This window comes from Puma concolor, chromosome D3, assembly GCF_028749965.1.
Source record: "Puma concolor isolate L17-30 chromosome D3, mPumCon1.1.hap2, whole genome shotgun sequence".
Classification (NCBI taxonomy): Eukaryota; Metazoa; Chordata; class Mammalia; order Carnivora; family Felidae; genus Puma; species Puma concolor.
Genome location: NC_141678.1, coordinates 81,649,256 through 81,664,740, shown reverse-complemented (window position 1 = coordinate 81,664,740; position 15,485 = coordinate 81,649,256). Strand labels below are relative to the sequence as shown.

The 15,485-nt window shown below is 40.8% G+C and overlaps 1 protein-coding gene across 3 annotated transcripts; it reads right to left on the bottom strand.

Moving 5' to 3' along the window:
- Positions 1–2,942: 2,942 nt before the first annotated feature.
- Positions 2,943–15,485, bottom strand: SERPINB13 (serpin family B member 13). Of its 3 annotated transcripts, XM_025931318.2 has the most exons (9): positions 13,497–13,998; positions 13,155–13,336; positions 12,570–12,653; positions 10,137–10,139; positions 8,527–8,655; positions 7,995–8,112; positions 6,452–6,594; positions 6,087–6,242; positions 2,943–4,268 (listed from the first exon to the last, which is right to left on the bottom strand). In XM_025931318.2, the coding sequence occupies exons 1-9, from the start codon at positions 13,576–13,578 to the stop codon at positions 3,855–3,857; spliced, it is 1,311 nt and encodes a 436-aa protein (XP_025787103.2). In that variant the 5' UTR covers positions 13,579–13,998; the 3' UTR covers positions 2,943–3,854. The 3 variants fall into 3 exon arrangements, with proteins under 3 accessions (XP_025787103.2, XP_086539300.1, XP_025787102.1); XM_086683174.1 differs by lacking the exons at positions 10,137–10,139; positions 13,497–13,998 and adding an exon at positions 15,043–15,485 and having other exon boundaries at positions 12,597–12,653; XM_025931317.2 differs by lacking the exon at positions 10,137–10,139 and having other exon boundaries at positions 12,597–12,653; positions 13,497–13,993.

The following is a 15,485-nucleotide window of genomic DNA, read 5'->3' as shown; positions in this document are numbered from 1 at the left end:
CAGCATATCGGCTGTGCCATTGGCACTCCCAATATCTGCAGCAGATGAAAATATTTTTAATCAATCCCTCAAAACAACTAGGAGTTCAGGCATCCCCAAAAACGTGGGTCCCAACTTCCCTGCTATCTTTCAAGCTTTTGTCTAAGGGAGCTATATATTCTTCAGGATTCTTCAGGCACCGAGTAACAAAACCCAGGGGTTTTTTGTTTTGTTTTGCTTTTTTGGTGGAGTGGTGAAAACAGTGTATCAAGTTCTCTCTCCATAGATGCATGACAAGTAGGTAGTGGGTAGGTAAATAGGTAGGTAGGCAGGTAGATACATGATAGATGTCTCCTTTTTTCAGATCACTTGTTTTCAGTATTGATCTCATCTTCTACTATATAAAGGAAAGCTTCCTATGTCACGAGAAGACTAGTGTTTGACTTCAGCTAATACCTAGATTATCTTCCAGCTAGTAACCCTCAAGAGAGCTTCTCTCCTCCCATCTTTATGTGAAGTCCCAGACCACATTCCCACCCTTTACGCAGATTACTGTGGCTGGAAGATGAGTTAACAATGATTGGCTAAGCCCAGAACATGTCACCTTTCAAGGGCCTTTAGTACTGTGGTTACTTCGTACTAATGGTTAGCAACCTCACCCAGATTGGCACCAGAAAGGGCTTCACCAGCAGCTCCTCTGCTGTTTGCCAAATAGGATGTTGCTCAACTGGGTCACTTGGCTTTTTGTCCCAAGGCTATCCACTTGTAGACATGCCCAGCTCCATTGAGGACATTTGTGAAACCAAAAAAAGAGATCCTGGACGCTTGGTCAAGGATATGTGGAGTGAGGAGGCTCTATCACTGAGGCTGGTGGACAAGCACCAGTTAAGATCCTGAACTGCCATTGTGGTTAGTGACACCTCTGTCATATCTGTCTTCTTATCAGAACATCCCGACCTGCATTTTGAGCCACTGTACTTTCTAAAGCCTTATTACTCATAACTCAGATGAATCACCTCCTCCCTTGCTTCCTTGCCTTTTTAAATAAACTTCAGTTTAGGGGCGCCTGAGTGGCTCAGTCGGTTAAGTGTCTGACTTCAACTCAGGTCATAATCTCATGGTTCGTGGGTTCAAGCTCTGTGCTTGACAACAGGCTCTGTGCCGGCAGTGCAGAGCCTGGAGCCTGCTTCAGATTCTGTGTCTCCCTCTCTTTCTCTCTGCCCCTCACCCGCTCTCTCTCTCTCTCTCTCTGTCTCTCTCTCTCGCTCAAAAATAAATATTAAAAAAGAAAAAATATCACTCAACAAAATGCCCATTAACACTCCTTTTAAATTCCTTTTTAAATTCCTTTAAACATCTTATTTCATGCTTCTTTTTATTCTTATTTTATGTGTAATAAATGTGTACATATTTAAGGCATACAACCTAATGACTTGATATCCAAATTAAAATGATTCCATTCACCATAGCATCAAAAATTGTCAAAATAAATTCAATGAAAAAAGGATTTGTACACTTAAATCTATAAAATATTGCTGAAAGAAATGAAATTACTAAGTAAATGGAGAGACATTTGATATTCATGGATTAGAAAATTCAGTATTGAACAAATTGGTCCATAGATTTAATGCCATTCCTATCAAAATTCCAGTAGGCTTTTTAAATAAATTGACAAACTGATTCTAAATTTTACATGAAAATGCACAAGACCTAGTCTAACCAAAAAGGATTCTGAAAAAGAACAAAGTAATTACACTCACTGATTTCAAAATTTACTACAAAGTTATAGTAATCAAGACAATGTAGTATGGTCATATCAGTAAGCATATAAATCAACAGAACAAAATTGAGACACCAGAAATAAAACCTTATATTTATGGTTAATTGATTTCGATAAAGGTACCCAGACAATTCAGTGAAGAAAGAATTGTCTTTTTGATAAATGATGCTGTGGATAATGATACATCTGTATACAAAAAAAAAATCATAACCTAAACCTTACCTCACGACACAGACACACACACACACACACACACACACACACACACACACACACGCAGAAATGGACCATGGATTTAAACGGAAGAGTTAAAACTGTAAAACTTCTAGAAGAAAACAGGAGAAAATCTTTGTAAACTTGGATTAGGGAAAGAGTTTCCTAGATACACCAAAAACATTATCCTTCAAAGATAATATTGCTACATTAGACTCTGCGCTTCAAAAGACGCCATAAAACTGTCAGATACTGCTTCACAATCACTAGAACAGCTAAAATCAAAAAGACTGGCTGTAACAAGTATTGGCAAAGAGGAGTAGAAATTGGTACCCTCCTACATTGCTATGAGATTGTAAAATGGTTGCAGCCCCTCTGGAAAACAATTTGGCAGTTCCTCAAAATGACAAACACAAAGGCACTAATCCCATTTCTAGGTATGTACCCAAGAGAAATGGAAATATGTGTCCACACAAAACTTGTATACAAAATGTTCATAGCTGTGCTATTCACAATAGCCAAAAAGCAGAAACAATATAAATGTTCATCAGTTGATGAATGGATAAACAAAATCTGAAATATCCACATAACAATATTACTCAGCCATAAAAAGAATGAAGTATTGATTTATGCTGTAACTTGGAGGAACCTTGAAAATATTATGCTAAGAAGTCAGATGCCAAAAAAAAAAAAACCTACATATTTAACAATTTCATTTATATGAAATATCAAAGAAAATTTTACAAATACGGAAAACAAATCAATAGTTGCCTGGGATTGGGGATGGAAACAAGCATCAGGGAAACATTGTAGGATGATGGATATGTTCCAAAACTGGATTGTGGTAACAGATGCACAACTATAGAAATCTACCAAAAATCATTGAACCATAAATTTCCAAAGCGTGGATTTTATGGTAGGTAAATTACAGTTCAATAGAGCTGTTAAAAAAAATTGATTGGCTACAATATTTATCTTCTCCAAATCGCCTTTATTTCACAGTATCAAAAGGCTTACACAACTGACAACAGATAATATGCTCCGTTAGAAGAGAAGATGAAAATATGGGAACCCTTTGTCTGATACATTGTTTTATTTTTTCCTGGCTTTAAGCCTGAATTTATGTTTTGCTGACGTGCTTCTAAATCCTCTTTCTTCTATGCACTTTGCTACACTTGCCGAGAAAGAAAAAAGTAACACATGAATCGAGTAAATTACTGTTTTATTTAGGGGCGCCTGAGTGGCTCAGTTGAGCTTCCAACTAGCTCAGGTCATGATCTCGCGGTCCATGAGTTCCAGCCCTGCTTGGGGCTCTGTGCTAACAGCTTGGAGCCTGGAGTCTGTTTCAGATTCTGTGTCTCCCTCCCTCTCTGACTCTACCCCATTCATGCTCTCTCTCTCTCTCTCTCTCAAAAATAAACAAACGTTAAAAAAAAAAAAAACCTCCCCCATTCATGCTCTGCCTCTCTGTCTCAAAAATAAACGTTAAAAAAAAAATTTTAAATTACTGTTTTATTTGTGTATTACGTCAAACTATTGGAACTAGAGGGACTCCCAGAATCACTAGTCTGTGTCTTTTCTGAAGAGTCTGTTTCTCGCCATTAGTACACAAAACCACAAGAGGTTGATTTACTTCCAGAAGAAATCAACAGATTATTACCGAGCCTCGATTTAACTTGGTTTTTACCGAGCACAAACAAAAGGACGTTTCAGCTTTAAGGAGAATTATAAACACACACACCCTGTTACAGTCACCGGGTCATTGATTTTGATGGTAAGATTGGAATGCAAGCAAGTAAGACAATTTTTCTTAAAGAATGGGCTATGTCCGTAGTCTTAACTGATACTCTAACACTGGTTTTCCGCCAAGGCCATGACTGTCCTAAGGAGAAGAGAATCTACCGAAGAAGAGGATGCTGTTGGACTCATTGTGCCTGACGAAGAACAGGAAAGGGTGATTGCAATGAAAATGTTCATAACCCGGCGCCAGTGTGAGAGCAAAGCCCACACCGGTGCCTGCTGCGGCCTCAGTCCCTTCCTCGGTGACCGCCACAAAGGCCCTGTGCAGGAACTTCTTCGCCTGCAGCCCGGAGTGTGAGGACAGCCCCAGAGAGTCCGTTCTGTACTCGCTGAAAGCGTCTGCCGGCCCCATGGCTGCCAAGACGGCCTCCAGGGCCTCCAGATCGTACCCATCTTCCACTTCAAACCGCGGTAAGTGCAAGGCCACGTTCCTTTCTTCCATATGCCCCGGGTTAGTCCACTCTACTAAATTTTCTGGAGTTATTTGATCTATAATCTATGCAGGAAAAGTGGTATGATTATCAACACAAAGTTACAACACTGTAACACTGATTTGAAGCTGTTAGAAATGATTAATTTTAATAATGCACAAAAGAAATGTTACTCCACTAGACAGTTGCCTTTATAGCAGGCACTTGTCATATACTTCTTTATTCATCTTTATGTATGTGAAAACTCAGTAGTAGTAAATGAATTTTTAAGGATGAGAAATAAGGTATTTCTTATTCTATCAATCCACATATTATTTCATTTTTTACTATTCCCCTGTAGTCTTTTATGCATACATAATGTATAATTTATATAGAGTAAGTCATATATTTATATGAATTATCTGTAATAATTATGTAATAATATACCTTACATAATATATATCTACTTAACATGATACATATATTTACATAGTTGCAATTACAGTGAATGTCCATGTTACTTGTTTTAATGTAAACTTTTTCATAGGTCTGTATCTCTCCTAAATATCTTCAGACTGATAGATAATACTTCCATCGAGCTGATAAATTTTGCCAAACATTCATCCACTCATTTTACAATCATCTAGTAAGTATGCAGCATGATAGATGCTGATAGATACTGTGGATCTGAAAATAGCAATGATGATGATGATGATGATGGTGATGATGAATTTTGAACTAGGTATCTTAGTATATTTAATGCAGAAATTACTGATTTGACTCAGAAAGGCAATTTTGTTTCTTCTGAACTGGAATTTTGGAGTCAGAGTATGAATACTCTTAAAGCTTTCATACATATTGCCATTCTGCTATCCCAAATTTTTCCAACATGCAAAGCAGCTAGAGATGTTTCACAGCCAGAGAACAGCATCTAGTATCATAATAATACAGCATCCATCACTTATCAAGTTCTTTCCATGTACTGGACCTCTTTTTGGAGCTATCTTAGACTAGGTTTAAATCAAGGGGGACTAAATCAAAGGGTTCAAGATTAAAGATCTTATGGATTTGGAGCGATTATTATGTGTCAATGGAGGTTCATCTTTGGATTAAAAAAATTACCACTCTGGTAAGTGATGTTGATTATGGAGGAGACTGTGTATGTGGGGGCAGGGAGGAAATGGGAAATCTCTGTACGTTCCTCTTAATTTTGCTGTGAACCAAAACTGCTCCAAAAAAAAAATAAAATAAAATCTTTAAAAAGAAATTAGGGGTGTTTGGGTGGCTCAGTCAGTTAAGCGATCGACTGACAATTTTGGTTCAGGTCATGATCTCACTGTTCATGAGTCTGAGAGCCCCACATTGGGCTCTATGCTAACAGCAGAGCCTGTTGGGATTCTTGGGATTCTCTCTCTCTCCCTCTCTCTCTGTTCCTCCCCCACTTGTGCCCTCTCTCTCAAAATAAATCAAGACACTTAAAATTTTTTTAAAACAAATAAAAAGAAATTAAAGTTCCAAGAAAGAAATTCAGGAAGTCTAATAGCCTACTGAACAGGATGTAAAATTTGCTGTATGTGCAAATGCCGTTCTTTTCTGGGGAAAAGGTGCATAGAGATCAACCATTTCTCAGAATAGTCACTGATCTTTGGAACTCCCGTATGACCTTAAATGTTCGTGTTCGCTCATCCCCAACTATTTCGGTATTGGTTGTTTTCAGGAAACCCGATACTGCTTAATGCCCCTTTTTAGACATCCGTCTGTAGCTGCTGCACAGAGTAAGGAACAGTGTCTGCTCGACACCAGCTCCAGATCAGTAGTCCTGTTTCCAAGCTTACCCAGAAACAAGCTTTGGGACACAAAGCCTCAGGAGATGAAAGCAAGACTGGGGAGATGCAAGGTGTTACCTTCTCCAGGCCATCTGTGTCATTGGGCAGCAACACACACAGGCTTAGGTCATTGTTTCTATACGGAATTCCCAGAATCTTGGCTTGTAAGTCCTCCAGGAAAGTGAAGCTGTAGGTACAGGTCTGTGTCATCATTGGCACACATTTGCTCACACTCTGCAACAAAGCAATAGAGCGTGCAGTGTCAGAGGAGGCGGAAGACAGCCAGGTTCGCCCACCAAAGTGATTGGCTCCCCCAAAAATAGTGCTAAAGATCAGGGCCTCCAGTCAGTATTTGCTGTCTACCACGTTCATTTGCTCAAGTAGGGCTTTAGGTTGTACGTTCCACGTGTCAACACATCACATAAATAAATTAGGGGCCATACCTTATTCAGCCAAAACTCTTCCTCTTTGGTATTTTCTTTCTTAAACTCCCTGTCCCATTGCCCTTTAAAATAAACTGTGTTCACCAGCGCCAGCTTGGTGAAGCTGTCTAGAGAACCATCTGGAAACAGGTCCTTGATTTTTTCTGCAAATGAACAACAACAACAACAAAGTTGGCCCATCTTCAAAATCACAAGTGCTAGGCAAGGCAGATATGATGAAGGTGGACTTGACTCGTCACTAAAAACTCAGCCAGGCCAGCACCTGAGGGCCTTGCCGACAAAGGGTTTGCTGGCAGGGTTGTAGGGAGGCCCTCGCTTTGCCCACAGCCCATGTGTCCCATTGGATAAATTGAAGTACGAGGTTAAGCGTTCAGGTTCTGGGACCGGACTACCTCTGTTAGCATCCAGTTTTGCTTCTTACCAGTTGAGGAATCTTGGGCAAGTTATAAGCTTGCTGTGCCTCAGTTTCCACATCTGCAAAACAGGAATAAAACCTGCCTTGTGGAGTGGTTATGAGGAGTAGATGACTTAATATGTGTAGAGCACTTGGAGCGCTCTCCAGCTCATAAGAAGCACGCAGTAAGTGTAAGCTATTATTTTTACCCATTTGATATAGTTACCACCCGAAACTTAAGGATTTATTATATTATTAGAAAAGAAACTGATGTTTTTGTCTCTGGGTTTAGCCCCTCCCACACTAAATTCTGAAGAATATTGCCATCATTCAACCCTTTGATAGACCCTCCTTTTTTCCTGCTCTTCAAATTTTATTTTATTTTTTGGTCTAAGTATAAAGATGGAAAAATTGTATTGTGAAATAATAATGTCTTCCTGATAACTGGAATTTTAAAAAATGTATTCTGAAATTCTAACACTAAAGTATCAGCTATTGCCCCCCCCCCCAAGTGTATTTCCATATTAAATAGTCCTCTCTGGTATTTCTTGTGTGTTTGGCTCGTACTAGGGGATAAGGAGAGAGCATGAAGTGAGGCTTTGTCAAGTTCTGTGCTGAGGATGGGGCTGAAAGTTGTCACCGTCCCAGCATGATGCTCTAGTGGAGATGAAGGCCAGGCAGCCCCAGCTGGAGGCCATAAAGATCTTGGTGGGAGGAGAGCTAAATGTCTCTCACTTGACAAGAGAAAGGAGACACTCTATGACATTTCCTCTTACAGACCCAGACTAAGAAAGAAAGGCTCTCATATAAAGGAAAAGATGTGAACCCAACACAGACACGGGTCCAGTTTCAGGAGTCCCGAAGATACTGTGAGGCACAGCCATGTTCAAATCATTCTCTGTTATGGAGCTGGCTTCCTGTGGTCCCTCCCTGGGGCCCCCCTTGGCTCTCTCCCATTTACTGAGACTATTCCGCTCTCTGTAGTGTCTTCTCCCACTCCTCATGCCCAGCCCTGCCCTTCTAACCCTAACAAACTTATCTCAAGTCTGAACCCCCCAAAGGCTTGTGCACCCTGGCACCCTATGAGTGTCCAGCTCAGAGCAGGTGCTCAAGAAGCATTTTACGATGAATGACCCATCCATACTGTACCCTTTGTTTGGCTTTCAACCCAGGAATTAATCTTCTTTCGACTTTCGTCTGCTGCATTTACAAAGTCAACAGGTTCCAGAGAAGCGTGGTAATATTTTTCCACATAATCTAAGTATTTCTTTAGGAGGAACAGGGAAAGAATAGAAGGAGGTTGAAAATTCAATTTATTTTGAAAAAAGGAAATTCAGTTTATCCATTTCCAACATCTCTAAAAATGTGTCTGTACATTAAAGATGGCTGACATTGTTATCAGGGTGTCTTAGGACCTGGGAAAATCACTTCTGAGTACTTCCAGGCACGTTTTTGGCAGGTACAATAGGGTTAAGGCAAAAAGCAGATTTAGACTGCCAGAATTAAAAAGAAGCTCCCAAAGGGTCTGAATGTCTGGAGAACAGGCAGGGGGACACCCAGTGATGTGGACTGAGCCAGGCAGTCAGCTCAGGCAGTATGCCTCCAGGACCCACAGTCCTAAATGGGCCATAGGCCATTCGTGAATACCACTCACAGATGTGGTGGATACAGCTAAACTTACTTGAAGGAAGAGGTATGTCTTTTCTCCAAAGAGCCTGTTGGCTATTCTTAGTTCATAACCATTAGTGGATTTGCCTATCTCACTCAAAAACTCTTGGAATTGGTGATGTATCTCTTCTGTCTTCTCAATCTTCAAAATCAAAACAATATATATGTTATATATATGATATGCTGTATTCTTATAATAAAGTAAGCTCAATAAAAGACAATGTTATTAAGAAAGTCATAAGGAAGAGAAAATACATTTACAGTACTGTATTTATCAAAAAAAAGATCTGCATCTAAGTGGGCCTGTGCCATTCAACCCCATGTTGTTCAAGGGTCAACTATCCCTGAATATCAATGACTGGTGACTTCAAGGCCAGTGGGGTTTCAGGTCCCACTCTCTCTGTACAACTGTATGAAATGGGCCAATATACACTGCCAAGTGGTACAGATATTGGTATAATCCCCTTGGCAAACAGTTTGGTGATATTTAATAAAGTTGAACATACATACACCCTACCTTCCAGATACATACTATAGACCAGTGTTGCCCCATAGAAATATAATGCAAGCCACAAATGTGAGCCACATATATAATCTTTTTTTAAAAGTTTTTATTATTTTAGAGAGGGAAAGAGCATGAGTGGGGGAGAGGGGCAGAGGAGAGAGAGAGAATCCTAAGTAGGCTCCACACTCAGCATGGGGCCTGATGTGGGGCTTGATCCCACAACCTCAGGATCATTTCTTGAGTCAGATGCTTTACCAACTGAACCACCCAGGCGCCCCAGCCACATATATAATCTTAAATTTTCTAGTGACTACATTCTTAAAAGTAAAAAGCAGATAAAATCAAACATAGTATTATATTTTATCAAACCAAATATATCTAGAACATCATTTTGACATAACTATAATACATAATTATATATATATAAATATACAAGTATATATTATTTCAACAAAAATAATATATAAAAATTAACAAGATGTTTTATATCTGTGACATGATAAAAAAATGTATACTTGGTCTGTTTCTCCGGTGTCTAACACAGAGCTCCTAAACCTTGTAATTTGCTGACTACAAATTCCTGGGTGCTAGGAAGCATCTTTTCTTTTGATATTTTCTCTTTGATCCCAGTTCCTGACACAGAACCCCTAAATTCCTTGGAATCTCCTGGGTGATAGGGGCATCTGTTGTTCTAACAACTTCAGGATGGGGGCTGGTCATCGGAAAAGACCAAACCATGATTAGAAGCTTGGAATTTTCAGTCCCATCTCCCATCCTCCAGGGAAAGGAGAGGGGCTGGAGGTAGAGCTAATCACTGAAAGTGCCTCTATGATAAAGCTTTCATAAAAATCCCTAAACTACAGCATTTAAAGATCTTCTGGGTTGGTGAACACATCCATGTTCTAGGAGGGTGGTGCACCCCAAACTCTTGGGAAAACCTGAGACTTCACCCTATATACCTCTTCATCTGGCTATTTGTTTGTATTCTTTACAAGAAACCAGTCTTTCCCTAAGTTCTGTGAGCCATTATAGAAAATTATCAAATTTGAGTAGGGGGTAATGGGATCCTCTGATTTGTAGCCAAGTTGGGCAGAAGTGTGAATAATCTGGGAACCTACTTCCTTGCAATTAGCATCTGAAGTAGGGCAAGTCTTGTGGAATGGAGCTCTTCAACATGTGGGGTCTGCACTGACTTCATGCAGTTAGTGTCAAAATTGTTTAATATAAGGAAACTCACACATTTGGTGTTAGAAGTTTTGTGAGTAGTAAAACAGTTTTCCTTCAACATTATTTTCTCATACTAAGATCTTGAAATGCGATGTATATTTGACACTTACAGCACCTTTCAGTTTGAACTAGGTATATTTCAAATACTCTATAGCCAATTCAGTGGCTACCATATTTGAAAGCTCAGGACTAGAGAGACTGTCATCCAGGGAAACTACAAGGCTTGTATAAGAAGGGTCATCTGTTTTTAATAAGAAGGAAGAAAGGAAGCAAGGAAGAAAGAAATCACCTATGAACAGGATCAATGGGTTAATAGCCATGAAAATGAATCATCAATGGCTACAAGTATCCACCTAAAATAAATGAATCTTATAAATACAATCCTGAGCCCAAAATAATGAGGTTTCAAAGAATAATAAAATTAAAAAAAAATACATGCAATGAAATAATACAGAAATAACAAACACCAAGTTCAGGATAGTGGAACTTCTTTCAGGAAAGGCTGGGAATGTTTTCAAGGAAAGTACTTGGGGGCATTAGCTAATTTGTCAATAGTTTATTTCTTTTTTTTAATTATTTTTTTTAACATTCATTTTTGAAAGACAGAGACAGTGTGAATGGGGAAGGGGCAGAAAGAGAGGGAGACACAGAATTCAAAGCAGGCTCCAGGCTCCAAGCTATCAGCACAGAGCCCGACGCGGGGCTCAAACTCACAGACTGCAAGATCATGACCTAAGCCGAAGTCGGCCGCCCAACCGACTGAGCCACCCAGGTGCCCCCTCAATAGTTTATTTCTTACACTAGAAGGGAGAGTTAAAAGGTATTCAGAATTGCATTATTCAGAATTGCAGAAGTGTATAAGAATTCCTAATACCTTTTGTACATGATATCTTAAAATTTTATCTTCAATTTTTAAAAGCAAGGTTCAGAATACTCTTAAGTTTATGTGATAATGAAATGTGCATCTGGCATGTCTTTGAGCAAATCACTGTACTCATCTGCTTTCTCATCTATTGAAAGAGGAGATTAGAGCATGTAGCCTCCAAGACATGCCTCAGTCCTAATGTCCTTTCAGTCAGTAATTCTATTCTCCTTCATGCTTCTGTGGGTCCCAGAAAAGTCCTGAGGGGTGGACAGAGTTGCTATGCAGAGTTGTACAGGTTGTGCCCTGCACAAAGCTGAAATTCAACCGTCACCCCCCAAGGGGGCGTTCCTTTTTCTAATTCCTGCAAAGATTCTGTCCAGGCTACCATGCTTGGGAGGGAGAGTGCTCTGAAAACAGCTGTGCTCCGTGGCCAAGTGGACAGTGGAGCAGCTATCTGACCCAGTTCTGTTACACAAACTTTGTAAGGAAGCCTGACTCTCCACATATGCCCCAGAGCCAACCAGACAACCTGGCCATGTGGGACTGTGAAATGAACAGCTCGGATTGCTGGGTGATTGGAGCCATGATTTTATGAGCATCTGGTGCCGAACCATGACTACTGTCAGGGTAGATGTGCCTTCCCCCACCCTGAGAGCTCTAACCATCCCCAGATGCCAGCCCTGACCTCTGGACTTCCCCATGTTCGAGCAGATTGTCCTTTGAGGAGCAATACTACAACCTTAGAGCCAGAAGTGACCCTAAGAAGTCATTGGTCCTGTGCTAATACATCGTTAATGTAAAATATCAGCAAGGGAGCTTAAAGTAAAAATAGAATATAGTGATAGTATCACCTACTACCGCCATTATTACTGGGTGAGTCAGCAGTATGTTCCAGACCTCCACTGGATACTTCATAGAGGCTCAAAGAAAATGAATAGCTTACCCAAAGTAGCATGGCTGGTTAAGTGACTGGGTCAGGCTTTGAACTCAAATCTGTTTAACTCCTAAACCCATTCACTCTACCGTAGGGACTTTTCAGTCCATGCATATTTACATTGGAGTGGTCAAGGTGCTTTAAAGTTAAAGTCTCCTCTTGGGGCATCTGGGTGGTTCAGTCGGTTTAAACATTCGACTTCGGCTCAGGTCATGATCTCGCGGTTCGTGGATTCAAGCCCCGTGTTGGGTTCTGTGCTGACAGCTCAGAGCCTGGAGCCTGCTTCGGATTCTGTGTTTCCTTCTCTTGCACTCATTCTCTCTCTCTCCCTCTCTCTCTCTCTCAAAAGGAAATAAACATTAAAAAAATTTTTTAAAATAAAGTTAAAATCTTCTCTTAATATTAAGGGTTTGTTACTATATAATACCAGCAACCCTACTTGGCTGCAGTGATTAAAAACAAGCATAAACTATTACCCCTCCTACACATTTTCCCAGGGAGCCCATATCAACAAAGCAGACTTACTGAAGACTGTAACACATATCTCCTCACCTTTTTTTCTTCGGCTTTGATTCTTGAGTTCCCTGCCTCTTTTTCAGAAGAGAGCATCTGGAAGGACAGAAAATATTATGGTTGTGGTCAGAATAGAGAAACCCTCACATAGAATCAGTCCGGGGGTGTTGAATGTTTGTTCAAGAAACTTCAGTGGTAGACAGGTAGCATTTCTCTCCTTGCAAAATCATGCACAGGTCTGGATTGCCCATTGATCTCACCTACATTGGTTAATCCTTTCATGTACTGATCTTTGATGCGTCATTTATAGGCTAGTGGGGATTACACAACTTCTTCCAGTAGGTTTTGTTCTTCATGCTGTGTCTTTAGTAATGAGGTTAAAGACTTTGGACAAGGCCACTCACTCAGCACCCCCTCAAAGGAATTTCAAGCACCAGGGAGCAGATGGCTTGGCGATATTTGGAGAGGGAGGAGGACTTCCCTCATAGACTGCAATTGCCCTGTGCCTTCACGTGCATTTTCTGTTGCCTAGCCCCATTTCAGGGTAATGCCGGAGGGCTGCCTCCAGAGACGAGCCTGCCTGGACAGCTTCCTTACCTTCCGTAACTGGGCCGGGGTGGCTCCTTGGGTCCCGAAGACGAGCATGCCGATGGCAGCTGAAATGCCCACGGGGGAAAAGAAGATGTTGCCATCTTTTGTCTTATTCAGCTTTTGGAAAAGATTAAACCCAAACCTTGTGTATGCTGCAGCAAGCGAATCCATGAAGATCCCAGCAAGATCTAGAACAGCAACAACAGTCAAAACCAAACAAGTTCATTTCACCTATTTGAATTGCTTTCTGTCACAGGAACCCGTCCTGCTTCTCTTCCTGTCCGTGTATTGATTCAGGAAACAGATTTTCATCCTCCCAGGGAAAAGTCACTGCTGCCTGCTTCTCACCCCTTTCCTTGGCCTTCTCTGGACAGGAGACGCGAATCAATCTGGCATCATCCAGTGTTTCTGTTCTCATTTCCCTAGGCATCAGGGTTGACACCTAAATGGTTTTCTTTTCTCTTGTTCTCTGCCAGAGTCTGCCTGTGTCTGCCTGCCCACTGCTTCCTCCCCCCAGGCGGGCCCAGCCCTTGCCTGCTCCCTTCTGATGGCCCAGCTGCTGGCCCGTGACCAGGCCAGTGAAGGGCCTGAGAATTCCTGCTGATCTCAGGTCTCCAAACCAACCTTAAAATAATAAAGTCCATAGTGGCTCCTTCTCAGGTACTTTGTATTTCTCAACTGATTGAAATCTAGTGCAGAGAGTGACTGGATGGATTAGCTATCTTAAACCCCAGTCCCTAACTGCATGAAAACTGGAGTCTTGTCTGAATTTTCCCTAAAGGGCAATGACAGATCTCTTTGCCATGGATTATTAAGTAGAGGCAAAAGTGTTTTCTTTCCTCTACTTTTTCTATATTGTTTCAGGCTTGTGCCATGAGTTCATATTACTTTTGTAACCTCACACACACAAATAATTTTAAAGAGCAATTACTGGGGCGCCTGGGTGGCGCAGTCGGTTAAGTGTCCGACTTCAGCCAGGTCACGATCTCGCGGTCTGTGAGTTCGAGCCCCGCGTCGGGCTCTGGGCTAATGGCTCAGAGCCTGGAGCCTGTTTCCGATTCTGTGTCTCCCTCTCTCTCTGCCCCTCCCCCGTTCATGCTCTGTCTCTCTCTGTCCCAAAAATAAATAAACGTTGAAAAAAAAAAAATTAAAAAAATAAAAAAAATAAAAAAATAAAGAGCAATTACTATTTACTAAAATAAGCAATTACAACACATTTTATGCTTTCTTCACCACCAGCTATGTTACAACTAGTGAATGAAGGCTTTAAGAAAAATCCTAAAACAAGAATGAGATTAGTGTGGAAGAAAATTTTTTGAAAGCCAAAATACTTTGAGGGGTTTTTGAATCGAGGGCCCATCCATGTGAAGGCATTCCACATCTGCTGTTAAAACTTCCATTTCAACCCCAAGTTTCCTTACAAGGATTCCTTACGAGTTAACTCAGAAACCAAATCAATCAGGGTGCCTGGGTGGCTCAGGCAGTTGAGAGTCTGACTTCGGCTCAGTTCATGATCTCGCGGTTCGTGAGTTCGAGCCCCACATCAGGCTCTGTGCTGACAGCTCAGAGCCTGGAACCTGCTTCAGATTCTGTGTCTCCCTCTTTTTCTGCCCCTCCCCCACTTGTGCTTCCTCTCTCTCTCTCTCTGTCTCTCTCTCTTTCTCTTTCTCTCAAAAATAAATAAAACACTAAAAAACTTTTTTAAAAAGAAATAAAATCAATTAACTTACAGTCTAACAACATGATGATACATTGTCATGACTATGTAGGCACTGAATTAAATAAAACCAGCCCAAGGAAAATTATGCACAATGAAAGTAATTCTTTCAAATCAACAAACATCAGTGTTCCCAAAACACTGACGTCTTAAGCTGAAGCTAAAGAAAGGACTTACCTGGATTTTGGAGAGACAGAGGTGGCTAGGAAAGGAACCAGGAAGCATATGTAGCAGGAGTTGTTGAGATCTTTAATTTATAGCTCTCTCTCTGTCTCTCTCTGCCTCTCCCTAGTCATTATCTTTGCATTTCAAGTAAAACAATTTTGGTTTCTCAATGATAATTTCTCTAATAAAATTAGCATACACGGTTTATGACAAGCTGAGGATTACATTTCCTGTTTCTTCCACTCATGGCCATGAAGCTGTGCACTTGATCTCAGCAACTGTTTTGTGAACTGTAGTTCACAAAGGGTGCACCTTAGGACATAGAGGAATAGAGTTTAAATTCTAATTCCTTACAAAGGATTTTGGAGGCCCCAGCATAAGAAGATCAAAATCAGCCAGACAGCAAAATAAGATTAAAAGCAGGAGCTCAACCCAAGACCAAAGAGTAGCATGAG